The sequence below is a fragment of the Apaloderma vittatum genome, unplaced genomic scaffold (assembly GCF_000703405.1).
Source record: "Apaloderma vittatum isolate BGI_N311 unplaced genomic scaffold, ASM70340v1 scaffold12418, whole genome shotgun sequence".
Classification (NCBI taxonomy): Eukaryota; Metazoa; Chordata; class Aves; order Trogoniformes; family Trogonidae; genus Apaloderma; species Apaloderma vittatum.
The window spans coordinates 10,626-27,271 of NW_009730252.1; the positions used below are offsets into that span (position 1 = coordinate 10,626).

Sequence of the window (16,646 nt, forward strand, 5' to 3'; positions counted from 1 at the left end):
CCCTGCTCTCCCCCAGGCTGAACAGCCCCAACTCTCTCAGCCTGTCCTTGTAGGAGAGGTGCTCCAGCCCTTTGATCGTTTTTGTGGCCTCCTCTGGACCTGCTCCAACAGGTCCATGTCCTTGTTGTGTTGAGGGCCCCAGAGCTGGACGCAGCACTCCAGGTGAGGTCTCACCAGAGCAGAGCAGAGGAGCAGAATCACCCCTGGACCTGCTGGTCACACTGCTTTTGGTGCAGTCTAGAATGCAATTGTCCTTCTGGGCTGCAAGCTCGCATTGGTGGCTCATGTCCAGCTTTTCATCCACCGTCCTCTGCTGGGTTGCTCTCTATCACATCGTTCCCTAGCCTGTATTGATGACAAGGATTGCCCTGACCCAGCTGCAGGATCTTGCACTTGACCTTGTTGAACCTCACAACATTCACACAGACCCACTTCTTCAGCTTGTCCAGGTCCCTCTTGAGGACATCCTGTCCCTCTGGTGTGTCAACTGCACTGCTCAGCTTGGTGTCATCTGCAAACTTTCTGAGGGTACCCTCAATCCCACTATGTCATTGATGAAGGTATTCATCAGCCCAACTCTATGCAGAATCAAACTAGAAGAATTCCTTACCCATCTGGAAGTCTTCGCAGCAAAATAAGTTTTCTGAAAACTGCCTATGTGAAGCAGAGAGAAGGGAGATCTTCAGTCTGAAAAAAATCCCCACAAAACCAAACAAAAAACCCCAAAACCAACTACACCAACTTTGTTCTAAATGCCTGACTATCATACTATTATGTCTGTAAGAAAAAGCAGCATGTAGGAGTATTGCACTCAGCAAATCATTCTGCTGCTTTCTGCTGCTGTTACTTGTCTGTCAGGATCCCCCAGGTAAGTATTTGTATTTGAGGAAAACTAGGGCTTCTGCCCACTGCAAGGGTAAATGTTCTGTGCATGTCTTTAGCAAGTGTGTTCCAAGTTTAAACACATTAAAAAAAAGTCATTCCAAGGGGATACTCTGTATTTCTAATTCTCAAAAAAAGTCCTAATCTTACTGACCCAAGGATTGCAGCCATGCTCATTCTGCCCGCTGCAGTGACCCAGTGCTCCAATTTTATGTGCCATGTCCTGTAGGAATTAATTAAAGATTATGTTTAACAAGTGAGATGTGTAGTTTAAGGCATAACTGTCTCCTTTACTGCCCAAACAATAGCAGCTTCATAAAACTTGTAGTGACAGTACATTTTTCTTACCGTTTTTACAAAATGCCCACTATATTCTGTAAAGTCCCCAAAAGTGGAAACTTGCAGTGTGCTCCTTTGTTTTCTAATATGGTTTTGTAACTGTGTGGCAGCATGACAAAGAAAATTGGGAGAAATTAATATGTTGGCAAAGATTTCTTACAATGTTTTAAGAAATTAAGAATTGATGAAAAGTTGCATTACAGGTCAAGTGTCTAAAAGCTTTTGCTTATAAATGTTCAATGTATTTGGTAGCCTGAAGACAAAATGTGATCCTATCCTGACCTGAGTAAACCAGGATTAAAGTGACTTCAACAGAGATATGTTGACTTTACTGTTGGGAGGTTTGTTCCAACATGACGTAACGTAACATAACCTTTTTATTTATGTCCTAAATTCTCTAAACCACTGGTGAGAAATTCAAGCCATGGCTCATTTTACTTTTACAATTAAACCAATAATTATTTGCATCTTTCATTTCAGGAGCAGAATCATATTAAAGCAGGAAAGGAGAAAGCAGAAGGTAAACAGTTCTAACCACTTTGGATTTTATATTGTTATATAAATGCTTTAGTTGATTCACTTAGGAAAAGCTTTCAAAGCATTTTGAGTGAGATTCAAAACTGTAGCGTTAACAGTTGTAATGTGTATGCCTGGCTGCACGTAACCTTTAGGTCAGAAGTCTTGTCTAGGTTTAGCACACTGAATTAAAGCAGGAAGAGGAGAGAGTAGGAGAAAACATGAATGAATGTGCCCAATTTAAGTTTTACTGAATTATTTCTGTTACTCTATTTTGTTGGTATGTGCTGACACACAGGATTACTTACAGCCTTGCAGTACAGCCACGTGGTCAGCTAGCCTAACACACATATACACAGCTATTTTTCTGGGCTACGTAAAAGAATGTTAGGCTCATTGAAGTACTTTATTCTGGCATTTGCAAAAGTAGGGCAGCTTGTTTGCATTTTGAATCTGAAAGTAAAATAATAGAATCAAATTTCTCCCTGGCACAGCAGAAGACATTTCAAACAGAAAAGAGAAAAACACAAACCAAACTAAGAGTAAGAGAAGATAGTGATAACTATAGAGACAATAGTTATAACTATAGAGAAATCAGTTTCCTCCTCAGCAGCAGGGAAAAAAGAGACAGTATAGGGAAGCTCCACCACTGAAGCTGGTAGCTCGCAATGCCCGGAGCAGCTGCGATGGCATATACAGGGAGGAGGAAAAACAGGCTGATAATATGGAGGCAGTTTCTGAAATAAAAACCTTTACCTAAGGGAACGTGGGAGCAACCAGCAACTTGTTGTCCCCATTGCTTTCTCAATCTCCCGGAGACCTGTGAGTTTTCAAAATACCTGTTTTCTCAGGGATTTGTTGGTCTGAGCCACATAATTTACATTACAACTGTGTAATTTGTTTCAGTAGATTAGAGAGAACAGGAAAGGATCCAAGACCGAGGATTGTTTTTAGTAATTTAGTACTAAATTACTAAATTACTAAACACAGTGGTAACTGTGCAATTGCTATTACAAAATTAATAGTAATTTACTAATTTAGAGGTGATGGGAAGAAAGTATCTGGGGCACTGAAGGGATATAGTTGCCAAAAAACATGTTGGATATTTGAGTTACATGTAACTCAAGAAGAGAATGTAAATCAAGAAAAGAATTACATTTCAGAAGAAAAGCCAATGCTATTTTGTGTTTTGGCGTAACATTCAGTTTTATATATACTTATGGTTAAAATAAAGAATCTTCCTGGTTTTATTTATTCATCTGCTGTGCTTGATACTAATGTTTTTAGGATGATTAATAGTCTCCTACAAAATGCAGACTTTTGTTTCCTAAATTTTCTGGAATTATCTAAGTGATATATTCAAATTGTCATTCATATCTCTTTATTCCTTGCAAAAAAAAAAAGCCTTTCTGAAGTCCCAGTCTTAAAGATTTTTCTTCTTTCCTTTTTTTTTCTTTTTGTTACAAGTCTATTTTCTATGTTGAGAAAGAAAAATTTGAAGAATGATAAATTCTTTGTGACGTTATAGTAAACTTTCTGATTTATTTGCCTACTCTCTTATAAGCCACCTAAAAAGCCCACTTTTAAAATTTTTTTACTTCTTGCTTGCAGCATTTTGGTATGTCTTTTATTGTTAACGATCATACACCAAGTGTTAGGCAAGAGTGTTTAAGGAATAAGGTTTTGGCTTCAAGAGAACACTGATTTACTTTGAATATGACAAATTATACCTGTAGACTTTTTCCAGGCAATAAAAGTAAACTAAATAACAGCAGATGGTGTGAGATACAGAGAGATTTAATCATGTGGTTTTGGTATTAGGAATTGTTTGCTAAGTCTTGCATGCTAATTTCAAAAAAAATTATATATGCTGCTAATGTGTTGTTAAAGCTACTGTCAAAAATTATTCTCTCCTTTAAAAAATTTAGGAATTCTTTGAAAAGAAGAAACTTAAGTCAAAGATGAAGCTTCTAGGAGTATCATCTCCCAAAAGTTCAGCAGTCAGTTTAGATCTCCTCAATCTGTATGTTGTTAACCAGATATCAACCAAAAAAGACAACACCAGTGAGTTTAACATTACAAAGCTCTGACTTTGCACTTAAACAGAATCAACTGGCCTTAACTACTGCTGCTATTATTTTAGTTCTTGTTCTTCCACTTAGAACGTAATGCTTAAATAAGTGTTTTATCTGTAAAACAAAGAAATGTAAGTAAATACAGAAAAATCTGATCAGACAAAAAGTCAGGGCATAAGAGGAATCAAATAACCTTGACTACTGCCTACTTTCACCTTTAAAACTTTGTGCATGCATCTTCCTCATTCCATACATTAATTTTACCCTATGTCCATTTCTTTCTCCCTTTGCCATTGAATAGGTCCATTTACATTCCACTTCCTTTTTCATAGCTTCTGAGGGACATTTAGAATAGCCAGTTCTGCCCAGAGTATCTTTCTCAGAATCTGTCATTAAGCTGCTAAAAAACCATCTCTACCACCTGAGTCCTTACTCTTTACATGTAGATGAGGTGCTTAGGGACATGGTTTAGTGGCAGACTTGGCAGTTTTAGGTTGATAGTTTGACTTGATGATCTTAAAAGTCTTTTTCAACCTAAACAAATCTATGATTCATTGATTCTTGTGTTCTGTGACATATTCATAAGCCAGACTGTGGAGAATTTGTTGTCCTATGCTCAGGAAGATGAGAAGGTGGCTTAGGAGGGCAGCAGAGCCTGTCTACACACAGCCACTGACCGTAAATAATTTTATACTATATTGCCATTTAGAATAGAGCTCCTGCATTGCTAGTAACAACGAAAGCCAAAAAAATATGACTTTAAATGGATTAACAATCCTAAAACAACAACTTTTGTTCTCTACTGGAAATTCAGGAAGCTTGAAACTTTCTCCAAGTCTGGTACTGATGTTTACTTTCCAAATATTTTCATTGTAGAGAATGTGAGGAAGCCAGTCCACGTTGATATCACTGAAGGTGTGAAAATACCTGTTAGGAGACACAACATAGAGCTTCCCATGTCACCACCTCGTATACAACATATGTTAAACTTAGATGATGTCCAGAACAGGTACTTGTATAAAATTTGCAGTAGTTAAGATATAATGAAGTTCTGGAAAAGATATTTTATGACGGTCTTATATTTGGGGTATTAAGTAAACATAAACATACCATTCTAAGACAAAGAAGTTTCACAATCACTCCTAGCATTCCAGTGATACTCTTACTGTGAGAGAGTAAATATAAAACTCTGCATGAAGCTGAGAGATATAAAAAAAATAACGTTTCTTTACTCATGTCAGGTATATACACATTTATGTGACAGAGCAGGCTATGCAAACAGCATTTTTCACTTACACTGTTTCCCATCCAACTTCACACAACCTGAAGTCACTGATTCGCATGCTGGCTGCTCATAAATGCTTAAAAATCAGGCCTTTTTAAGACGTGTGGAAAAATATTCTTAAATTATTTTGAAATTAATATTCAGAATGCTTTTAGTCTTATAGATCTTATGTCTTGCATTTCATAGTCTGTCTATATTCATTTTACAAGGTTACAAAAGCAAGTATTGGACAGCAGAAGGCAGCATCTCTCCGAGAAAATAAAATACCAGCATAATGTAAGTAAGTTTATTGTTCTCACTGATGTAGAGCTAAAAATGTTCAGCAATGGCTATTTTAAAGTGATTTTTCAAAGAGTGACCAAATCTCATGGATACTGGAACATGCAAAGTCTTCCTCTTTAAGGCTATATTGACATACTTTTTGCAGTCATATGTTATATTCGTTCCTGCTATTTCTTACATATTTCTTGAAAGGCTCACTTTGTTTCAAGCATTTTCCAAAATACTTCTTCTCTAAGCTAGTCACAAAGGCCAGAGATTATGGGAAAGAGACTGAGGTCAACAGCAGGTAGATTAGAAACAGGATGCAGAAACATGGAATGATGAAATATGAAAAGCATAGACAGAAGTCACTCTCTAAGAGGAACTGAAGAACAAGTCTCAGTGGATACAATTGGGAAGTGCATTGAGGTTACAGCGAAAAATATTCTTTAGATGGAATTTAAGGGATTTTTATGACCCTTTCCACTGTTGCATTAAAAAATAACAAAACAAACCCCCTGACAAGTTAGCAAATCTGTTAGAAGAGAGTTTAGCTTACTCAAATTGACTTGATAATTCAGATCCACTGACTCTTGCTGTTCATATCAGAGCAGGCTTTGAGGAAAATCATAGAATGGCCCAGGTTGGAAGGGACCTTAGAGATCATCTAATCCAACTCTCCTGCCATGGGCAGGGCCACCTCTCAACTAGACCAGGTCGCTCAAGGCCTCACCCAGCCTGGCCTTGAACATCTCTAGGGAGGGGGCATCCACAACTTCTGTGGGCAGGCTATTCCAGAGCGTTGCCACCCTTGTACTGAAGAATTTCTGCCTCAGATCCAGTCTAAAAAGATGCTGGCAAAAACTTGCTTGCATAGTATTGTTCTGTAACTTCTTGGCTCATTCATGTTGCCAAAGCCTGTTTAGGTTCCTAGAGTGAGAAAGACAGATGCTCTTCTAGTGTTATATGTTCCTTTCTTTTGAGTCAGGAAGAATTACTTAGTATGGGTGAAAAGTTTAGCTATCTAATGTGTTTCAGCCAAAATCACCGTGAGCTGCCACTACTTTATTGAATGTCACATTAAGTCAGCCTCCTCTTATGACTCTTCTTCATCTGTTTCTTGAAGACAGAGAGGACATATTTCAGATTGAGTGTGATCAGAAATAACAGATCAAAATGGTAGCCAAGTTCCTCAACTTCCACTTGTATGGACAGATTTACATCAGTTCATCAAAGCACATGATAATGCAATGTGCACACACGTAAAACTGTAATGTATGGATCAAAAAATAAAGCTCAAGGCCTGTATGTTGTAAAGAACTGTTTTTAAAGTCTTCAGAAGTTAAATAATCAAATTAAATAATCAACTTAAATACTCTAATTTAAGTAAATTTGAACTTAAACCCACTTTATTAAGCAGAAGGAGGAGCTATGAAATTCATGATTGTCAACTACTCTGGAAACTTACAGCTTTATGTACAAAGATTTTGTGCAATTAATGTACAAGGCTTTTGCACTCCACTGTAAATTTGTGCTGCTTTCAGTGCGTAGGGCTGAATTACAGGAACTACTTCCATGTACCTGTGGATAGGGTGACATTTCATGAGTTTTGCCTTCAAATTTCTCTTTGTGTTCTGATCTGCTTGAGACAGTGTTGTTGGTAGCACAACATGCTGGAGCTGTCTCCTCAATGGAGGAAAAACTTTTCACTTTACTGCTTAAGATCCACATCAGCAGATCATTTACCTGCATATCTAAAGCTAAAAATGTATTTGTACCCATCTCTCCTCAGGATAACATTTGCGTAAATGCTTCAACTTAAGTAGGTATTTACATATTTCCCTGCAATAAGCCTTTATTTGCTTATATTTTTCATTAAAAAAGCATATCAGAATACATGATAATTTTCTCTTGCATGTGATATAAATGCAGAGATGTAAAAGCTACCTGAAAGTTTTATTACTTTGAATCTTATGCTTACATCACAACAAATTATAGATAAATAAAATGTTTCTTTTCTATGTTTTGTCTAGTTGTCACAAGTAACAGAATTAACATATGGTGATTCTAGTATGGAACATGAAGACAACGTGGCAAGAGCTTTTGGTGCCTGTCCATTGTCCTCTTCTGGTTTTTGGTCCTCTAACTGTACACAACTTTCAGAAGAAAATATCAACCCAAACCTAATGGTCAACACTTGGGAACAGACCTATGAAGAGAGGCTGCAAAACCAGGTTTGATTAATATTTTGTCATTTATTTGGGATGTAGAATTAGTGTAATGATTGAGGATGGTTGTGAATTATCAGCATTTCTTGTAGGCTGGTGGCAATGACTATTCCCTGTGTGCAAATACATTTCTTGTATTGTTATGGAATGCTTAACGTGAGCTTTTGTTTGGTGAGCTCTCAGTATTGCTAAGTTAGTCACATACCACTGGCTTTCTTTTGTTTCTGGCTTGTAAAGTTGGTTAAATAAAAGCTGAAGTGTATTACAGTAACAAATACAGCTTTCTTGAGTGTATGATTAGTGGTGTAACTGAGTATTATATGATCCCAGGTGAACGCTGTGACCTAATTTGTAATCATGCAGTGTCTCAGCGAGTAATACAGTTTGCACAGTATTCTCAATGCTCCTAAAAGGATTGAGAAAAGCCTGCTGTTTAAGAAATGATAGAAAGTTACTTGTTTTGATGCATGTTACTATTTTTTTAACTTTGGATTTCTTAAAAGAATCACCCTTAGAGAAGTAGTAAATATAATGTGCTTTATTTTGAGAAAATATATTATTTATTCACGATAATAAAAAAAATTCTATGTGTATCACCTGTGGTATTTTAAACTCTTGAGGTAAGTGAGGAAGGAGTACTTCGGGGCTTTAGAAGGGGAGATGTTGGGCTGCTCAGGGAGTGGGTAGGCAGAATTTCATAGGAAGATGACCTGAAGGATGTTTTCAAAACAGTCAAGGACAGTCCACCTCAATGTGCAAGAGAATGAGTAGGTCCTGGAGGCCAGTTTGGCTGAATCAGGGAACTCCTGACTGAGCTCAAAATTGAAAAGAAATGTGGAAGGAAGGATGGGCAACCCAGGAAGAATGCAAATGCATCCCCCAAGCTCGGAAGGGTGGCCTTAAAATGGTGAGAGCTGGAACTCAAAAGGAGTGAGAACGGCAGCAAGAACAACTTCTACAGGTGTGTCATCAGCTAAAGGAAACCAAGGAAAATGTTTTGCCCTACTAAATAAAGTTGAGACCTAGTGACAAAGGACACAGAAAAGTCTGAGGCAATGGAGACTTGCTTTGCTTCAGGCTTTTCTGACAAGGTCCACTCTCTGGCACACTCTGGCACACTTTCAAGCTCAGTAGAAAGTTTTGGGGAGAGGGGTACGAAACAGTAGTGAAGGAACAAGTTAGGGGATCCTTAGTAACCTGGACATAAATAAATACCTGGAACTTGACAGGTTGTGTCCAAGTTGGATGACATCACTGCAGGACAGATGTCTGTCGTCTTTGAAAGATTGTGGTGACCAGGAAAGTTACTTGGTAACAAGAAATACCCAAATGTTATGCCCACCTCCAAAAGCATAAGCATGATCTGGGGAAGCATCATCTCGCCTCTCTCTGTTCGAGATTAAAATAGTTTAGTTGTAGAATATTAGAATTAATTGTGGATTTGCTTAAAATTACAGTGAATTACAATTTGTTTTGGCTTATGAGTGACATTGCTTAGCATGCGTAGCTGGATTTACTGAAGCCTTAGGCCCAGACTGTGGACTTAATTACTTAAGTACTAATTAGCTTAGGCTGAAGAAAGGCCTAGAAACCAATGCTAATTGAGAAAGATAAGATCAATGGAAATTGCATCCTTGAGATAAAGAAAAGAATGCATACCTGGAGAGAGAGAACGGATCCAATGAGGAACAAGAAGACCTCAGATCCAAATATTACTATTGGACTGAATCATATTGTGAGGAGAGGTGAACTTGGATTGCTGAAGGATTTCTTTGTTTAGGGTCCCTCTCAGAGGGTCCCAACTCAAGCTGAAATAAACCAGTCCAAACTTCTTTACAATTGGGGACTAAGACTGGATTAATCCACACCTAGACTCCTCTCTGTATGGAAGTTTAAAAAGCAAGGAGGTCCAGTCTGAACCTCATAACTTGGCCAGAGGGTCCTTCTATAACACTTCCCCTCAAAGGTTTATGGAGCTAGACCTCCCAGAGGCAGTTCCAAGGCATATGAAGAACAAGAAGATGACTGGGAACAGCCAGCATAGATTTATCAAGGCCCTGATAAAGGCCTTCTGTGATGAGTTGAATGATCTACTAATTAGCTCTATGAATAAGGGAGAGCAGCAGGTATTATTGACCTTGATTTTGACAAAGTTTCCCATGTCATCTTAGTAGCCAAAGCAGAGAGGTATGAATCAGGGCGAGTGGGCAATAAGATGAGTATAAAAATAACTCTTCCCGTCATGCTCAAAGTAGTTGTCTGTCAGCTAAACTCTAATTGGCGACAGGTCCGAAATGGCAGGGATCCGGGTCAGTGCAGGTGAGGAGTGACTGAGTAGGCAGCAATTTTGCAGAGAAGTACCTGAGTTGTGGAGAAGTGCCCACACAGCAGCAAAGGCCAACTGTTTAGAGGGCTGTGTTAGAAAGAGCACACCCAGAAATCCAAGGCAAATTATTATTTCCCTCTGAGCAGCGTATGTGAGAACACACCCACAATACCGTGTCCAGTTTTAGGACCCTCAGTACAAGAGAGAGATTGACAAACTTTAGCTAGGCCAATGAAGGGCAACAAAAATCGTTAGGGGGTTGGAGCACGTGGTGACCATGGAGAGACTGAGTGAAGAGGACTTTCATAGCCTGGGAAAGAGAAGGATGTGGGTGAACTTACTGCTGTCTTCCGCAGTTACAGACAGGACAGAGCCAGGGTATGCAGTAAGAAATAAAAGTCACAGGTTTCAATAATGGAAATTCTGTTTGTATAGGAAAAAATATTAAAATATAAAAAAAAATATAAGTGTAGCAAAGCACCAGAAAAAAGAGGCCATTGAAATAGGTTGTGGAATCTCAGTCCCGAAAATGCTGAACAATCTGGCCCAACCTTGAAGCTGGCCCTTCTTTGAGCAGGTTGGACCTCTTAAGGTCCCTTCCCGAGAACTGTTTTCTATGACTATGTGATCTTCAGTGCAACTTCAGCTTGTTCCAATCTGTCAAACTTGTTCATACTGTGGGAGGACAGGGTGCTAAAAGGACATTTTGCGTATTACGTGTGATACACAAATATAGAAGAGTATGGGTTATACAGAATTCAGTTGGGCTATGAGGACGTTTGGATTTCTATTTTAAAAATAAAATTTAAAAAAATAAATATAGTGGGAAAATATGTATATTGTTTGCAAATCCAACTTCAAAGTTTTAAACATTATGGCTTTTATATATATTCAGAGTTTGACAGCTTCTACTGTTTACTCAGCCAGGAAATAGTTCTGATCAAGATCCTTGGATTAAAAAACCTGCAAGCCAGTGTATATTCAGGAAGTCTGATACAGTGCCTCAGGAACTGTTTAAGCCATTGCATAGGTAAGCAGTGATTTTACATTAAAGAGTGAAATAACAGTCAAGTTTAAATAAGAAAAATTCTAAGATAATCTGAAGCTTATTGCTGCTTGATTTATTCACTGGCTTTTGGTGCTTTTCAAATATAAATTGAAATTAAATGGAAAGACTAAACATACCAAGATATTTAAATTTACTGAAAGGCAGAAAAACATGAATTTTAGGTAGGTGCTTGGAACCGTGATCTGTTTTTTGCAATGGCACAAACATGACGGTGTTACTGAATGCAGCCTGAGTGAGATTTACTAACAGGTCGTAGGGAGAGTAGCTGCCCCAGCTCTCATTAGCTCTGGTCACTGTTGCAAGTGCTTTTCTGATGACCTTGATGCGGTAGCAATTGAGCAAGGTCTCCACCTACATTGTTTGCACTTGGAATTCCAGGAACAAAGCATTTTCTTTGCTTCCCTTTCATATGTGTTCTGGCTACAGCTGGGGGTTTGTTTCCTTTTTTTAATTGTGAATATAAGCTTCAATTAAAAAAAAAATTATAGAAATCAAGAATGTATTTCTTTTTGTATGTGTCATTTAAAAATATTTTTGATCACAAAAGATTTAAGGCTAGACTCATTTGTACCAAACATTTTATTTCAGTTTCTTTCCAGGCACTCTTGCCTTGGATTTAGGGGTCTTACAAGGCTAATCTTTTTATTGTGTAACTTTATCATCTGGTCAAAAGTTCCTGTCAGTCTCTGGCTTTGGCTGGGTAGAGCCATGAAAAGGCCATGTATTATTTTGCTGCTCCGTAAGTACCTATGCCCTGTTTGCCTGGGAAGTCAAGTCACTGATGAGCTCACTGACCACATGATAACTAGATGATCACATCAGCTTCCAGTCTTAGTTACCTTTACTTTCTCTTTCTCTCTTCTCCTAGCTTCTCCCACCTTTCTCCAGTGAAATCTAGAATGAGAATAACATTCACCTTGCTATATATCTTGGTGAATTCTTAATGCATATCTTTATATGAAAGCCCTACATAACCTTATGTCACTTACATCTCCTCTTTCGTATCTCCGCAGGCCCTCAGGCCTGCAATCATCTGTATGTCCTCTGCCCTTTCGTGCCTTGCTAACAACCTCTCCTTCCCAACTGTTTTTCAAATCCATTTATTTGCATCATCCTTGGTTTGCTTTCATCCATTGTAGCCATAAATTCTTATACCTCAAGAGCTGGCAGGTCTCCTGGGAAAGGAGTTTCTTTTGCTTTGTGTAATTGTAACATGCTGATGATGTAATCAATGTGCATACATCTGAGAGCTGGGGCACCTCAAGATCATTAAATATTAACTAAAAATTTCAGATGTCATATTTCCTCACCTACTATTAACTTTTACTTAGCATTACAAAATGTTCAGTGAAGAAGGAGCCTCTGAATTCCTTCACAGAATGGTTTTACCTGCCTCACAGTGATCTGTCCAAGTTTCTTCAGAAACAAACTCCAGTGTGTTTAGCCTTTTAACACGGTTCTGGGGAAGTTTCTGGAAGTAGAGGACACTACTTTCTCATTTAAGTTCTCTAGGATCTTTATCCTATTCCAAGGATTTGCTGATCAAAACATTACAGGATTTTTCTCCAATAAGAGTTTTTTATGTTTCAGTTTTCAAGTTCCATCGATGGCACTGCTCAATGTTTTTTAAAGAAAGGGAATTTTTTTTAGAATGGCTGTCTTTGCCAGTTCTCTGAGCTTCAGAAGCCTCTCAACTTTTTCTTTGGATTTTCTGAAAGGTTGGTCAGCAGACCAAAATGTTAGATTAAGAGCCAAGTAAGTGAAAGCATGATAGCCCTCATGCTAACGATGCCATCTTCAAAGCCATTACTGTCAGAAATGGGATAGGGAAATATGGAGTGATTGGCCTCCTGACAGTGGAATAGGAAAATTCTGTGCTGAATTAGGGTTACTGACCTCAAGTGTAAAAAAGCAAGGCACTTGCTAAAGATTCCAGGAATTAAGCAGTACACAGAGTTTATTATGCGTTTTCAATACAGGGCAGAACTGTAGTCTTGAAGAACAAAATATTTTTGTAAACAGAAGAAGCTGCCTCCCTCTTTTTCCTTATTCCTTTATTTTTCTTCCAAAGTGGCCTTTTTTGGTCAGCTGGTGGAGCAGCAGTGACATACTGTGGCTGGTTTTATAAATCACAGTTCCCTACTGAGGAGGGTGCGCTCCATGTCTTTGTATGGAGATACTGTGAAACACAATGCCTTTTGTATCAATCTTACCTTAAAGTAGAAATGCAATATAAGACACTTTTTCATTTGAAATATTGTACACGTGGGACAAAAGCAAATGTAAATTCTGTGAGATTTTGATAACCAAGTTATTATAATTTGTTGGTTTAGCAGTTAGTATTATGCTTATCTATGTACTGAGCAAACTGTTTTTTTCTTTTCTACCCTCCATCTACCTCACCCCCAACCCCCAGCCTAGACTATATGACTTCTGCCAAGAAAAATCCAGTGATAATGACCAGTAACGGACCAGAAAACAGAGAACTAATAAAAGAATCATTGTTTGATGTTGTGAAAGAAGCTGCAGAACTGGATGCTCCCCAAGATGGACACGATTTTTCCATTCTGGCCCTGTTCGAAGATGAGAGACAACCAATCCGTAATAATCCTTCCACAAAGCATTTTAATCCTTTTGTTAACCAAAGCAGTGCTACCATTTTTTTCGTTGACCCTGATGATAGAAATCAAATGACCAACAGAAATTATCCTTATGATACCAGAGAGGCATATCCTGCAATCAGTGAAAAAACAAGTTCTGTAGACAGACACCTTGAAAGCATTTTCACAGCTCCAGACCAGGTTTTACATAAAAGTAACAATGCCTCAAGTGCAAGCTACCAAAAAACCAGTGGACTTCATAAAATCCAACTGCAGGACTGTCATGAAGGAGAGCAGTACTTCATACCCTCTGTAAAGAAAGAAAAACCAGCAAACCTTGAAGAAATTGGTGCGTGTCAGTATTTTAAGGACATGTATTCTGGGTTTTATTCTTCTTTTAAAGACATGTTTTTACAACCAGATTTGTGTCTGCCTTGACTGAAAACATGTCATGAGTTTTCAGAATGCTGTAATTTAATTTTAAATCCAATTATTTCAGTATTTTTTAAAGTTGACAGAAGCATTTTGGCTATTGCATTTGAAAATCAAGGTTTATTTTTTTGTTTCAGAGGCATTTGTTTATCACCATGATCAGCAGATTAACTTAAAGGAGAATGTACAGAACTATTCAGGAATAGAAAGGTGAGTGCCATAGAAATTATCACTCTGTTACCTAATGATAACTGCAGAGACCTTGCTGAGATGGAGAAGTCCTGCTAAGCAAGACAAAATTCTAAATAGTTTTACTGAGGATACCATTTTCACAGTGAAAATAGTAGCGAATACTGTGAATAAGCTTATGCACAGGTAAGCCCTTTATATATTATATATATTCATCTGCCTATAATAAGTGCAGAGAAAGATTGCTTCATGGAACAGTCCTGAGATCCTGAAGTTAAGCTGTTGCTCTGACTTGCCATCTTAAACACTCTGCCTCCTTTCACTGACTACAGAGGAAGTTATTGTCTTCCCTGGGCTAAAGTTAGCGTATGTTAGTGCTCCATGTTTTACAAAAGATATTTTTATCAAAGGCTTTGATAATTTTAAAAGATTTTACAGAAATCTCCCATTTTAGAGGGCAGCACTATCTTCTGTTCGCTGTCATGTTACATGTTGCATTTCCACAGAAGTAGTTTGTGAAAAACAGACTTTTGGAGAAATAAGTCCAATTATCCCAACAGTGAGAAGCCTTTTAGATAAAATAAAGATTGAAGACAAAAAGGTCACCATTAATGATTTTAATTCAGAAAGAAAGTATCTTACCAGAGAACTCTGTATTTGCATCCCTCAGGGACATCAGTTCTGTGAAACAATCAGACTGGAGAGAGAACCAGCTCCTTGGATTTGAAGAGGTAACTTTTTTAAGAGACTTGTTTTTCTTTTTCTTTTTTTTTTTTTCAAACCTACTATTTGCACCATTCACTTGAGGTGGAGAAGAAATGTCCACAACAGTTAGAAACTGAATTTAACTTCACTAAATTAACTTCTGTGGAAGCTTCTTGTCTGCCACGGTTTATATAAGGAATCCAGAAAGAACAGCTTCTAGTTAAGTGGTTCAGACAGAGAGCCCTTACAGCTCCATAATTTAGATGGTTTGATTGACACCTAAGCTGGTGCCTCACATACAGTATGTAAGGTAAACATTAACATTTAAGATCAGATTCTGCAGGCAGCGCCCAGATGTTATGTGCAGGACACTCCAATATTAGAAGGAACTTTGTGCCACTATACATATGAAGAATCTTTTAGATATTTTGCCCATAGAAGTCAGCCAGGTACATACAGTATTTCTCAGGACTTTTGTATCTCAAACTGATTTGTGGTACAGTGCAGTGACTCCTTTATGTAATACAGAAACTGAATGTTCCTCGTTTAACCTGAGGTGCTGATCCATCAGAACCCTCACTATTAACAATTCTTTTTAAAAGTTCACAGCAGCACAAGAGAAGGAGTATAAGTATGGAGCAAGTTCAAATCTTCACGAGATGGAGAAGGGTTAGTACTGTTTATACATTATTAATGAAAAAATCAGATTTTCTCTACATATGAAACTGTAGAGTACTTTTAAAGCCAGGTAGAAGGGTTTAATCTTATTTAGGATGTTACATTTGATCAGGGCTTGTATTTTCGATCCACATAGCATTGTCTAAAGAGGATTAGCATTGCCAGGTAACTAAGAACTATCTGTGTTTTCTTTTCCTTGAAGAGATAAACTCAGGTTAACTTTTCTCTGGTTAGTATTACACATATATTTTTCATTGTCCTATTTCCTCCAAAGTTGTCCCCTAAATTGAAAAGCCAGCTCTGAAAGTAGGGTTAACTGCTCAAAAAATCGCTAAAACCATGAGGAAGGTCAAGAGTATTGATCTGAACAGCACAACTGAAGTTTACTGACATGACAATATAGTAAAAGCGTCAAGTAAATGCCAACTATTTTCTTTCTTTCTGTTCCTGCGGACTCTGCTGATTGGAGAAAATCTTGGACATGTTTTCTGTATTAATATCTTCGTTAGATGTCTGATGTGTGCCATTTTACTGGTCCAGTCTTTACTAACCTCCTCTTCCACTAGACTACATGCTGTCATTCCACGTGTGGACAGGGTGAGAGGAGTCAGCAGGGAGGTCCCATGTCCTTTCGCTCCCTCGGTAGCTGTAGGGGTCAGCTGTGCTGGCTGCATTTCAGAGCAGAACATCTCCCAAGAGCCTCCAAGAGAAAAACATCTCCCTTGCATGGCAGCCAATGTATGCAGGGAATTCGCTGTGTTCTCTCCCTGCCCTCGCTCTGCAGAGTCCTTCCTCCTTTTGGGTAGCACCATTCTGCTGCTGGTGCAGGCTGCTGATTAACAGCAAAGCTGAAGCTTTGCTTTCTTTTAAGACATGTTGTCCTCTGAGGAGAAGAATTAACTGTTGTGAAGAACTTGATTGACCTTGTGTCATGGTTTAACCCCAGTCAGCAACTGAACACCACTCAGCCGCTCGCTCACTCCTGCCCTCTCCCTGTGGGATGGGGAGGAAATTTTTTTTTAAAAAAAACTTCATGGGTTGAGATAAGAACAGTTTAACAA

General features: G+C 38.3%; 1 protein-coding gene across 1 annotated transcript in view; it reads left to right on the plus strand.

The window, feature by feature from the left end:
* LOC104277924 (chromosome unknown open reading frame, human C12orf40) overlaps positions 1–15,576 on the plus strand; it is a gene marked incomplete at its 3' end in the record, with an annotated part of 16,513 nt that extends 937 nt beyond the window's left edge. The window contains exons 2-11 of the mRNA XM_009874735.1: positions 1,702–1,741; positions 3,666–3,801; positions 4,689–4,821; positions 5,307–5,373; positions 7,392–7,592; positions 10,836–10,942; positions 13,398–13,930; positions 14,151–14,223; positions 14,873–14,933; positions 15,510–15,576. Of these exons, the coding sequence (XP_009873037.1) occupies positions 1,702–1,741; positions 3,666–3,801; positions 4,689–4,821; positions 5,307–5,373; positions 7,392–7,592; positions 10,836–10,942; positions 13,398–13,930; positions 14,151–14,223; positions 14,873–14,933; positions 15,510–15,576 (1,418 nt within the window). The remainder of the gene's footprint in view (positions 1–1,701; positions 1,742–3,665; positions 3,802–4,688; positions 4,822–5,306; positions 5,374–7,391; positions 7,593–10,835; positions 10,943–13,397; positions 13,931–14,150; positions 14,224–14,872; positions 14,934–15,509) is intronic.
* Between the last annotated feature and the right edge of the window lie 1,070 nt (positions 15,577–16,646).